General features: G+C 55.9%; 4 protein-coding genes across 4 annotated transcripts; 3 read left to right on the plus strand and 1 right to left on the minus strand.

The window, feature by feature from the left end:
- Nucleotides 1-1,184: 1,184 nt before the first annotated feature.
- On the plus strand, nucleotides 1,185-3,315 carry IE81DRAFT_194087 (hypothetical protein). Its single transcript, XM_025510815.1, has 7 exons — nucleotides 1,185-1,506; nucleotides 1,572-2,154; nucleotides 2,220-2,246; nucleotides 2,326-2,342; nucleotides 2,418-2,960; nucleotides 3,027-3,127; nucleotides 3,193-3,315. Exons 1-7 carry the CDS (start codon nucleotides 1,492-1,494, stop codon nucleotides 3,260-3,262), a joined length of 1,356 nt encoding a protein of 451 aa, XP_025372684.1. The 5' UTR covers nucleotides 1,185-1,491; the 3' UTR covers nucleotides 3,263-3,315.
- IE81DRAFT_194105 (hypothetical protein) lies at nucleotides 3,190-4,362 on the plus strand. The gene is made up of 2 exons (XM_025510816.1): nucleotides 3,190-3,238; nucleotides 3,319-4,362. The coding sequence occupies exon 2, from the start codon at nucleotides 3,343-3,345 to the stop codon at nucleotides 4,207-4,209; it is 867 nt and encodes a 288-aa protein (XP_025372685.1). The 5' UTR covers nucleotides 3,190-3,238; nucleotides 3,319-3,342; the 3' UTR covers nucleotides 4,210-4,362.
- Nucleotides 4,363-4,411: 49 nt separating this feature from the next.
- Nucleotides 4,412-7,260, minus strand: IE81DRAFT_309237 (hypothetical protein). Its single transcript, XM_025512393.1, has 7 exons — nucleotides 6,961-7,260; nucleotides 6,799-6,861; nucleotides 6,533-6,645; nucleotides 6,207-6,290; nucleotides 5,582-6,124; nucleotides 4,946-5,513; nucleotides 4,412-4,867 (listed from the first exon to the last, which is right to left on the minus strand). Exons 1-7 carry the CDS (start codon nucleotides 7,093-7,095, stop codon nucleotides 4,862-4,864), a joined length of 1,512 nt encoding a protein of 503 aa, XP_025372686.1. The 5' UTR covers nucleotides 7,096-7,260; the 3' UTR covers nucleotides 4,412-4,861.
- Nucleotides 7,261-8,237: 977 nt separating this feature from the next.
- IE81DRAFT_320289 (hypothetical protein) lies at nucleotides 8,238-11,060 on the plus strand. The gene is made up of 6 exons (XM_025512973.1): nucleotides 8,238-8,473; nucleotides 8,547-8,840; nucleotides 8,918-10,137; nucleotides 10,225-10,431; nucleotides 10,534-10,617; nucleotides 10,710-11,060. Exons 1-6 carry the CDS (start codon nucleotides 8,287-8,289, stop codon nucleotides 10,935-10,937), a joined length of 2,220 nt encoding a protein of 739 aa, XP_025372687.1. The 5' UTR covers nucleotides 8,238-8,286; the 3' UTR covers nucleotides 10,938-11,060.
- The last annotated feature ends 59 nt before the right edge of the window (nucleotides 11,061-11,119 follow it).

Consider the following 11,119-nt stretch of genomic DNA (forward strand, 5'->3'; position numbering starts at 1 on the left):
AGCATAGATGCAGAAGGGGTGGATCACGCACACGAACGTATACTAGTACCGTTGCAGAACGCAGCGCTCGATGTCTGCGGTTCCCCCTGCCTGGAGGAGCCCATGACACCTACTCCAGCCATCTCAGCACAGCCGAGGGCAAACAGAGCACCGCACATCCCTGAGGCAACGTCCCAACCATCCGTCCTCAGTGAACCCATTCATCTGGATGAGCTAGATAATCTCCTGCCGGCTACGAAGCAGCGTGGTGTGGCCAGCGGTAGGAGTAATGAGCAATTTGCGCAGACGGCCGCGTGTTCATTAGCCTCACTTGGCCGCAAGAGTGAAGCGTCGTCGTGCTCACGCGATGCGGGCTACACGGACCTTGCAACCTCTCCACGCCAAGCCAACGAAGAGCATCAACTAGCAGCGTTGGGCTCCATGCTGGATCGCATATCCAGCTTGAACCAAGGTGAGTGGTCGATGATCTCGCCAGCCGCCTGAGGAGCGGTCGCTTCAGCCCAGAAAGTGCAAGAAAGGCAACCTTCGCAGAGCGCGTGACGGCTGGCCGAAACGCCAGGTGCTACAACGGGAAGATGAAACCGGATGCGGGGCGAAAGGAGTAGCTGGCATGCTCCAACAATCTGATAGCGGCGAAGAAGAGCACGCACGGGTGGCGAGCGAAGGAGTTGCAGCGAGCCACGCCTCAGCAGATGAAGTGCGTCCGCGGTCAGCTTCATTCATCGAGGTTTGCGCTATATACCGTATAGATTGACGGACCGAGGCGCATTCATTAAAGCGTCTCGCGAAGCTCAATGTCGCAGGTACAATTTGGCACTGAGATGCCTTGAGTACATGCAGGGCTCTCCTTCCGTGATTGCCAGCTGAAGGAGACATACACCGGCGAAGGCCCAAAGCTCTTGCGTGTCGTATTTTCGCAGCCTCGAGAGGCACCAACGCGTCCACTTCACGCGTGCTAGCTAAAGGGCACCTCACCTTCCCGCTGAGCTGTTACAACTCTGACCCATTTCTCACGACAAACACCACCCTGGATTTTTGAACCGCTGAGGGACGAGGACTGCTTCATCTAATCGAGTTATTGCTGCCATCTTACCTCCGTTCTTCCCTCTTTCTGACTTTCTGTCCAAACAAGCGACCTGGTCGACGTCTCACGTCTCTAAACCTACACCATCCCCTTCCACACTTCAGAGCTTCCTCTGGCCCTCAAAACCTCTGCCTCCTCTTGGACCAGCTATATTAGACGGAGCTCGAGGCGCAGTCAATCATCAGGCTGTCCCTTTGGTTGCCAAACCTCTTACTGCTTTGGGGAGCCCACCTTGCGCTGGACACGTTTACCACAGTATTTCGCAGACAGACCAGCCTTCCAAGCTGCAACAGCGCAGCAGCGTTCCACCTCGCACATCTTCCGGTCCAAGCGTCCCGCAAATTGGAAATCGTGAACAAAGCGCAACACGCAGCCACCGGACCGACGCTTGTACAACGTTGCAAAGTATGCTTCCTCCAAAGGTGCGCGCAGCGTTTGTGGTAGATGCACATGCTCGTCACTGACACGTCACTTGGCTATCACACAGCCTGTCACCGCTGTCGAAGCGCTCGCTCGACTGCCTGAGCATCCATATCGCGCCGCGAGTGGTGACGGCTATCCTGGTCCGCATTCTGGTCCTGCTTCACTGGGCACCTCAATGACGAATCAAGGCGTTCGCCAGGCTCGCATCGAAATCAAACCACCTCTCGCGGACCATCGAGCACAGCCAAGTGGTAATGATGAGCACCAGACCTCGCGTTCGAGCGAAGATGACACCCATGATCTGCATTTGACCGAGAAGCGCGAATTTCAGCAGCCTGCTCCGACTTCCGAAGACGATTCGGGGACTGAATCAGGCAAGGCTGCTCCTTCGATCCAAATCAGCTCGGCAGCCCCTCGTTCCTTCTTTCCTGTTGCTGATGAGGCTGCCAGTTTGACGGCAGATGATGCAACAAGTCCTGATAGCCCGTCTGAGGCGCAGATCGACTCCAGAACTCATCAACCGGCAACGCAACCACCGCTGCCAGCATTCGACATGCGCGCCCTTCCGTTCTCGAGCTCTGATCATGCACCGTCCTATGCCGGCTCGCTATCCCATCAGCAGGGATTCAGGAGTCTTCAAGCACCACGTGAGTCCGAAGCGCAATGTGCGTTGATCATCGTGATGCTCATATTGGAAAGTTGCTGCCGACAGAATGGCTTTGTGGATCGATGCAGTGCTGTGAGTGCAAGTCGCGCCATGTCGCCAAATCGTCAGGATCGATGTTGGCGCTGACTTCGCTCTCGGGAAATCTTTACAGCTGTGCGTAATGACAATGTGAGTCAACTTCCACTGCAGGAAAGTACGCTCCGAGCCGGAGTCATGTTGACGCTCTAACCTTCTCCGTCTCAGCGCAATCACCACTGTTTCGGTTGCGGTGCACCAAAGCCTATAGTACCGTCACAAGTAGTGCCTTCACGCGGCAGTATTCATGCTGTTCCACCAATGTCGCTTGGAGTCCCTCCAATGCAGACGTTCCATGCTTCTTCAAATCTCTCGGGCCAGCTCCAGGCGCGACCTGCAGTCTCCCTGCCAACGCGTAAACTCAGTGATAACTACGGAATGCCGACGCAACCGAACGTTCAACCAGGTCACGCTCCAAGCCCATGGACGACACCTTTGGTCAACATCCCTGGTCAGATGCCTCCGAGTCAACACGCCTTCAACGCTTCGACTTCGGTTGCTCCCGCTCTGAACCGTCAGCCGCCTCCCGTAGCTGGTGGCGGGTTACGTCTGGGGGAACTATTGCCAAGCAATCCTTACGCTGGATCAGCTTGCCCACCTCTCACGCGCTCGCATCTCTCCGATGATGGCCCCTCTCACCTGACTTGGGCTCAAAGCAATCCGTCTACGTCTTTCGCAACTGCAGCTCGCCTCGCAAGCATGGGCGTCAGAGTGAGTGTCGGCACCTAGATTCCTTGGTGGATGCCCATGTGTACACTAAGCCGTGCTTCTTCTCAGGTCGGCCCAGGTGTAAATCCTCATGTGCGACAAGATGATCAGAGTCAGAACGGTACTTCATCGCAGCCACCCATCGTCAATACCGGCAACTTGGGACCCATGTGAGTGATGCGGTTCCGATTCCGCTGTCAGGTTGCACACTCACATCAAGCAATTGAGCCTATAGGTGCGTGCAACCTGGAGATTGGGTCTGCTCGACATGCGCTTTCGTGGTGAGTCTATCACGTCGAAGATGAAGCTAGAGCCGCATCGAAGGTAATTCGCTCACGTCTTACTGACGTGTGCACACCAGAATTGGCGCCGTCGCCGTGTCTGCATGCGCTGCTTTCCCTTTGCAGCTGGAAACGAGGTCTCCGCTTCTCTCGCCAATGGTGCTATCATCGCCGCGCAGCTGGCTGCTGGCATCGAGCCAAGTCCAGACACAATCGCTTCGCTCGCTGCAAATTGCCGTCCACAAACGCAACCAAAGACTTCAACTTCACGCCCCGAGTCTCTTGTCGGCGGAGCCCTCGCCTTGCCAAGCACTCTGGCAAGCACCCCAGTCTCCAGCAATCCGAAGCTGGCTCCCTTCGCCGCGCTGGACGCTTCGTTGCCGCAAGCTCCACGCACAGCGGCTTCTCCACAATCGCTGACCGACGCCATGCAAGGCCTGAAAATCACTCCCAGCCCCGCTAGTGGGACGATTTCGATGCCTAATACTGCAACGGCTCCATCGTTCGGATTTTCTCTCAGCCCAAATCCGCCCCTAACGCCATCGGTGATTGCATCCTCTGGCAGTCCGGCAGATCGCTCGAATACTTGGAGCCCGTTGCCAGCTCGCCAAAGCTCGAGTCAGTCCATCAGTATCAATGACGTCGGGCTTGATGCAGCGACTAGCGAAATGGATCCACCGGATAGCTGCCCTTACGTACCGGATCCTAAATGGCGCTGCCGCAACATCGATCCAATCGGCACTCGTCCTGGAGGCTCCTACAAGCCTCGAGAGGCTGCTTACGACGCTGGCGGTCATACGAGTGTCGATGAAGAGGATGCTTCGCCAAACGACAGCTTTGCTTCCTCTCGCACCCGAGCTTCTGTCCGACCTTTCGACTACGAAAGCGGCATCGATGCACTGTCTTTTTCTCCGGCACCAGCTCCTCCGCAAAATGGCGACAAGCTGCGCGCAACCGTGGGTGCCAAGTGAAGGGCATCGTGCAGAGCTTGATTGATCGTAGCCAACCTGTTCCAATCGTGCCGCGCACGACCCTTTGCCTCATCACGCCAATCACCTTGCTCATCAAAAATCGCGATTCCAATTATTTGTGGATTCGTTGGACAAGCCTTGTTGCGCTTTGGCTAGTTCTTCCCCCCCCCCTCCCCCCCCCGCTCAAAACATTCACACTCCTCTTCGCGCACCTCGTACTCGGACCGCCTCCTTAATCAGGGCCCCCGCAAAAGAAGGACAGGATTCGAACAGAAACTTTCTCGCCTACTGCGAGTACGATGTGGTATGGCTGACGCCTCGCTCGTCGGCATGAGAAGCAACTCGCTTTGCCTGTTTTTGCGCCTGGACATCGACCTCCAACTATCGAACGCATGCTATCTCCAAGGGGAATTCGAATGTCTTCAACCCTTTTGGTGCTGTTCTGTTCCGTTCTGTTTCGTGAATGGCTGGTGTGAGAGGCCGGTGACCGATCAGATATCATAGGCGTGACCACAAGTGAGATGCACGACTCATTTCATTCATCAATTTTTTTCGAGATGGCACAACACTCGCGACAGATTATCAACCCAACCCAAAGGTTCTTTGAATACGTTACAACTTGCTGTTTGAGGCAAAATCACTGCAATGGAGATCAGAGCTGGAACGAGCAAGCGAAGCTCGGACGTCAGCTCAAAAGCCACGGCTCTTGTGCGCAAGTACCAGCGTGGTCACTTACTTCCTCGTGCTTGGGCTTAGCATGCTCTTCAGCAGCTGCTGGTTTGGTGTTGTTGGCAGGTGCACTGAGATCGATCTTGACGCTGTTCTTTGCGTTCTGCCCAATGAAGTCGACGAACCCGTCCAAAGTCCTGTCACCAGCAAAGTCGAGGAACTCCTTGCTGCCGGCAGGCTTGAATTTGATGGTTGGGAAGCTGGAGACCTGGAAGCCCGCGGACGGAGGCACGTCGTTGGCCGTGGCATCCATCTTTGCGATGACGATCTTGTCCTTGTGGGCGGCATACTTCTCGCCCAAGGTGTCCCAGGTAGGCGCCAGCTTCTTGCAGTGTCCGCACCAAGGGGCGTAGAATTCGACGAGAACGTCCTTCTTGTCGTCGAACACGACCTTGTCAAATTCGTCTGCGACTAGGACCCAGACCGGACCGTCCTGCTCAGGAACCGCTTCGGATTTGATGGATGGTTTGAGCTTTCCTCCGATGAAGTCGTCGACGTGCTTGCTGATAGCACCAACGCGATCTCCGCTCAGCTCCAAGGGGAATTTAGTGTTGCCTTGAATGTCCTGGATAACGCTGTATAGGTGAGGCATACATCCTCAGCACACGACACCAATCACGCTGTTGCTGTGATGAAGACTCACAAAGCAGGCCAATTCTCGCCGTTGAGGTTGAGACCTTTTCCGTGGTTGACGAATTTGACAGCGTCAATCCAAACGAAGTTGAGCTTGCCTTTGTGCTTCTTTGCAATGTCACGCAATGCCTCGACGTCCTTGTCTTTGTCGGCAGCGTCTGGCAGAGTAAAGTAGTATGCGAGGGGCACACCAGCCTCTGCGTAGGTCATGAAATTCTCTGGGCCGACCTCGTCCACGAGAGGGGTAGACTCTGCCTTGATGAACTCTTCGATGGCAGACTCGTCTGTGAGTTTGCCGCTGTAAACAATCTTGGGCTCATCGAATGATCTGTAGAGGACGATACTTGGAACCTTGACATCCTCTGCCTTCGCGGCTTCAGCGTCAGCAACGTGACCGAAGACATACGAGTCCCGCAATTTGTCGGCCAGGCTGGAGAAGGTGGCGAGTTCCTTGGCTCCATCAGCGAGGTAGGCTACCGCCACAAGCTTGTCCTTCTTTTTGAATTCTTCAAGATCCGCAGGTGCGACCTCGGACAGCGCAGGAAGCGCTTGCCTGAAGCGCGAGATCACAGCGCAAGAGGTCAGAAGGAATTGCGAAGGCCGGCCTTCGCTCCCGGAGCCGAACCCCGACTCACTTCTTCATGTAGCTGATGATTCCATCTGCCTTTCTGGGTCCATTGTATTCGCTGGCTGTTCCTTTTCGGAAGACCTTGAGTGTACTGGAGGATTGTAGCGGATATCGAGTCAATCGCGAGAGCTTTCGACATGATTGGCAGGAGGGGATGTGGCATTTCTTGACAATCGATGAATGCAACGGCCCAGAAGTGGACGGACTTGGCGCTGCTGGCACAAGCGCCCTCTGACGGCTTCCAGCTCTTCTTCTCACTGATCCGTGTCTTCATCGGCTTTCCCAAAGATCCCCTCGCCCTACGGTCTCTCAGATGCGAAGTGGCTTACTCACGGATAGCCCTGCACCTCTTGCTCAGAGCACACGTCTTCTTCAACTGTGCAGTCCACTTTGGCCAGCTTGATGGGAGTCTCCTCTTTGAGAAGAGCCGTGGCAGATTCCTCGTACTTGAAAGCAACAATTGGGGTGCAATATCGTAAGCCGACGTCCTTCCGTCGGTCACCTCTTGCTAGCGGAGCATGGACCTCGCAACGAGCTGTGCGGGCTGCAAAGCGCAGTCGCGAAGGCCATCGCGTGGTCATGGGCTATTGCGCACTTACATGAGGCTTCAAAGCTTGACAATGACCACACCAAGGCGCAAAGAACTCGACCAGGGAGAGGTTCTGCAGCAGTGAAGAGGGCATTGATCCAGAGGCACAACAAAGATCAGTGACGGAATGACGCAGCGACCAATAGCGCTGCTTCAGCTGGCAGTCACGCACCTCATTCTCGACGAAAGAAGCGAAAGTGTCCTTGGTGAGGTCCACCACGTCTGATTTCTCGTCGGCTGCCTTGACGCCGCTCGAGATAGCTGCGAAGGCAACACTGGCTGCCAGAGCGCTGCGAAGGAGCTGCATTTTGCCTCGCTATTGGCCCTACGATGGATGGCTTGTACTTATCGAAAAGACGCGTATCGCCGAGTCTGGTGAGAAGTCCGTGATTGAGATGCTGTGGGAGAGAGAGGATGAAGGAGACGTCCATCTTAAATGGCTAAGTGGCCAATGTGACGCGCTCACCCCTGGGCACCTCAGGAAACCAACGAAAAAGTGACACGTAGCTTCTGGCAGCCATGCACAGTCACGAGTATCATCGCCAGCACAGCCCACCTTCCCTGCTGCAGCCAGCAGCAGGTGAGGCGTCCCTTCAGTTGGCCTTGCATGCTGCGCGCACGGGTGCCCCGACTGCATTCCGCGCGAGCCCGTGCGCGCAGACAGCCATGCAATTCGCCATGGCATGCACCCAGCGTGCATGCGCGCAGCACGCATCAGAGAATCAAAGAGATGCAATTCGACGCCTACCGACGCCTGCGCGGCCTTCCTCATCGTGATATGTGAGAACCTCTCATCATCGCGGCTTACCCTGCCGCGCTGCGCCTTCCGCCACTCCGCGGAGGTGATGCATTCAAAGTGCGCGCCGCGCCACGCAATCCCACATGCCAATCGTGAATCCAACGCGCACTTCATTGCGGCTTCCCCGGCATGCAAGGCGACCTCCAGACATAGCTGAACTCGCTTTCTTGGCTGGAGAGCGCGCAACCGACCGCCAAAGTGCTCGCCAGCAGGAGCGTTTACAGCGCACCACTTTCATGGTGATACCCCATCCTAGGCAACACGCGCTTGACAGACTTCACGAGTGACGGCTTCAAGCAACACATGTTTCTTCAGCTGCTATACTTTACAGATCCGATGGTCTATGCGCATGCTTGACTCACCAACTGCACCGCTGCCCTTGTACTGTATGCATTCATTCGCACCCACTCTGACGATCAAGACTATCCTGCTGACTGCAGCTGCGTCTCGCCAAAGTCGCGCTTGACACGCATCTGTGCGCCGGAAGTAACGCCTTCCACTCAGCGTATGTCCGGCGGGAGCTGGCGGGCCACGTGACCAAGAAGCGCCATCACGTGCCTGTGCAACATGCGCGCGCGTCAAGTCGAATCTTGAATCTGGTCACGAGTCTATCGAGCGTGCCTTCTAACGTTCTTGGTTCTCACACCGATCATCAACAAATTGAACATCTCGCTGTCTTTCGGCGAAGTTTGCCCCATCATGGTGGCCTATGATGCCGCGCACACGGCTGAGCTCAAGAAGTGGCTCTCGGAACAATTGGACGGTATCTGCGATGCCGATCCAGAGGTCCTTTCTGACTATGTGCTTGCCCTGCTCAAGCACGAAGTGTCGGATGACGCACTCTCTGGCATCCTCACAGAATCACTAGAAGACTTCCTAGCTGAGCGTGAGCTGTCGGAGCTCTTCGCTTGATTGGCTCATTGCCGCGTGCTGACTTGATCACTCGCTCGCGCAAACAGATACCGAACCTTTTGTAAAACTAATCATTGGTGCTCTCAAGGACCAATCTTATCTTCCCGCAGCTTCACGCAAGCGACAAGCTTCAGAGGCACCTGCAGCATCTTCTAGTCAACTACCCTCCGCAGCCGCCTCTGTTGAAGGTACCGGTGCAGAATCAGGGGATGGGCCGTCCTCTTCTAACGGGACCCGTCAGAGTCATCGAGGGGGTGATCGGGATCGCGAGCGCGATGGTAAAAGGAGAAAAGGGGACGGAGCGGGGGAGATCAGGCGCGGACTTTGCAGAGACTACCATCGTGAGTGCTATCATTGCGTGCGAGAATCTGCGGCGTGTGTCTGACATCAGGCTTCACTATGCCGCCGTCACCGGTAGAAAAGGGCTGGTGCTCGCGCGGTGCGGAATGTAGGTTTCAACACTCGACAGACGTGGTCAACGCGGCTGGCAACGGGACGCCAAACCATCCACATTTCACTCCAAATGGTCCAATCCCAATGATGCTCGGCGCTGGTCCGATCAGGCTAGGTGGCCCAGGTGGTGCACCTCAGCCTTTTGGTGGCATGCAGCAGCCATTCGCATTCAGTGGACCCATGCCTAGAGGACCGTGGCCAGGACCAGGTCAGCCTGGCTTTTCTCATGCAGGAAGCCCACGAGTTGGCCCTCAAATGAACCCTGGTGGCCCACCGGATCAGGCAGCTGGGCCAGGCATGGGTGCGCAAATGCCGCCCAACTTTCCGCCTCAGCAGCAGCAACAGTCTTTCATGCCAGACAGCGCAGGCATGCCTGGAAGACCGGTGGTCGGTGGTCGCGGCGGAGGTCATCGTCAGCATCAAGGTACATTCCGGCAGAGGAAGAGCGAGACTGCCCTAGTCGTGGAAAATATCCCACCCGAGTCTTTGGAGCTGATCAAAGTCAACGAGTTCTTCAAACGCTTTGGCACTATCACAAATATTCAAATCGACGTACCTGGGAAAAAGGCATTGGTGGAATACTCTAGGCCGGACGAGGCCAAAGCTGCTATCAGCTGCCCTGATGCGGTGCTTGGCAATCGGTTTGTGAAGGTTTTCTTCCAGCGATTCGAAAATGGTTCATCCAATGGCCAGCCAGCTTCATTACCTGCTGCATCCGCAGCCGCCCGTCCCAGACCACCTCCCCCAGAGAAATCGGCATTTGTAGTAGGGCAGAACCAGTACCACGCGCCTGGTATGCCGGTCTCAGCAGGTCAACGCGCAAAATTGATCGCGATGCAGCACGGTGCACAGCGGAAGGTTGATCACTTGCTCGGAGAGCAAAAGACTTTGATGGCCGCCATCACCAGTCCTTTGACGTCGACGGAGGCCAAGAAAGCCTCGATGACGCGGATGAAAGCCATCGAGGGCGAATTGGGTGCTGCTACCACGCAGCTGAGAGAGGCGATAAAGGCTGTCCAGTCTTTGCCCCCTCCCCCGCCTGCTGAGGATCCCGCGAAACGGAAGGAAATGAAGGAAAAGGCCGAGAGAGAGCAGATGGACAGAGAGTTGGATATGCATAGCCGAGGCGAGACCAGCGAAAGCACGGAGGAGCTCAAAGCGAAGTTGGAAAAGCTCAGGGAAGAGGTGAGTAAATGAAGCGGTCGCTGCGACCGTTCCGCAATGTGCTGATATCAGCTTGGCTTCTGCCGGCACGCTCTTTTCTAATGACAGGCCGCTGCGATTGGGTTAGATGCGAATGGCACACCCACTCATGAAGGCGGCTACAGGGGTAGAGGGCGCGGACGCGGGACTTACTTCTCCAGAGGTCGAGGCGCGTACGGGCAAAGGCCCAGCATGAGGCTTGATAATCGCACGACCAAGCTTGTTGTCAGTGACGTGCCCACAGAGCACAAGGAGCAAGTCAAGGAGCATTACAAAGTGAGCGAGAGGTGCAGGCGGACAGGGCGCGAGGCAAGGCTAGAGTGCCTTGCAGGTACGTGCATCGATGGCTTAGACGCGTGTGCCTCCTTTCCTCCACAGCAATTTGGCGAGGTGGAGGATATCTATGACTCGAGCCCGCGAGCGTTCATTATCACGTACAAGGCGCGACCGAGCGGTGAAGCCGTGAGTAAAAAGCGCAAGCGTACGTCGGCCCATGAGCTCGCGAATCAAAGCTGACCGATCCGTCATTCTGTATCCTTTGTTGCTTCTTCCAGGCCATGCGGGCTAGCACGGAGATTGCCACCGTTGGGACAGTGAAGCTAGCATGGGCAGCGGCGGATGCGGGACCACAAGCTCAAAGCGTCTCGGCCGCCTCTGGTGCTCCCTCTTCCTCTTCAGCACAGGCCAGCAATGCGATGTCGAGCTCCATGGACGGGAACAAGGCCGTCCCAAGCGATGGAGAAGCGGAAGAAGGAGAAGAGGAGGATTGGAGGCCGGCATGAGACTGTTGGGGATGAGCAGGCTAGCCGAGCAGAATGCCCGTGATGCAAAGGTCAATGCAAGGGATGTCAGATGATAAGCAAAAAAAGGGGGGTCCACGATCAACTTAGTAGTCCTTCCTGTCCACTCTCTGTCGCAATTTTATGCTACGCTGTGCAATGTGCTTCACCTTGGCTGCGGACAT

The sequence above is a fragment of the Ceraceosorus guamensis genome (genome assembly GCF_003144195.1).
Source record: "Ceraceosorus guamensis strain MCA 4658 unplaced genomic scaffold IE81scaffold_5, whole genome shotgun sequence".
NCBI lineage: Eukaryota > Fungi > Basidiomycota > Exobasidiomycetes > Ceraceosorales > Ceraceosoraceae > Ceraceosorus > Ceraceosorus guamensis.

Coding starts and splice junctions, on each gene's coding strand:
- IE81DRAFT_194105 (XM_025510816.1), top strand. CDS start 3,343: ATGCGCTGCTTTCCCTTTGCAGCTGGAAACGAGGTCTCCGCTTCTCTC.
- IE81DRAFT_309237 (XM_025512393.1), bottom strand. CDS start 7,095: ATGCAGCTCCTTCGCAGCGCTCTGGCAGCCAGTGTTGCCTTCGCAGCT. Junction 6,646..6,798: donor GTCAAGCTTTGAAGCCTCAT/GTAAGTGCGCAA, acceptor GTTGCTTTCAAG/TACGAGGAATCTGCCACGGC. Junction 5,514..5,581: donor GGCGAGAATTGGCCTGCTTT/GTGAGTCTTCAT, acceptor TCACCTATACAG/CGTTATCCAGGACATTCAAG.
- IE81DRAFT_320289 (XM_025512973.1), top strand. CDS start 8,287: ATGGTGGCCTATGATGCCGCGCACACGGCTGAGCTCAAGAAGTGGCTC. Junction 8,474..8,546: donor AGAAGACTTCCTAGCTGAGC/GTGAGCTGTCGG, acceptor TCGCGCAAACAG/ATACCGAACCTTTTGTAAAA. Junction 10,618..10,709: donor CGCGACCGAGCGGTGAAGCC/GTGAGTAAAAAG, acceptor TGCTTCTTCCAG/GCCATGCGGGCTAGCACGGA.
- IE81DRAFT_194087 (XM_025510815.1), top strand. Junction 2,155..2,219: donor CAGGAGTCTTCAAGCACCAC/GTGAGTCCGAAG, acceptor TGCTGCCGACAG/AATGGCTTTGTGGATCGATG. Junction 2,961..3,026: donor TCGCAAGCATGGGCGTCAGA/GTGAGTGTCGGC, acceptor GCTTCTTCTCAG/GTCGGCCCAGGTGTAAATCC.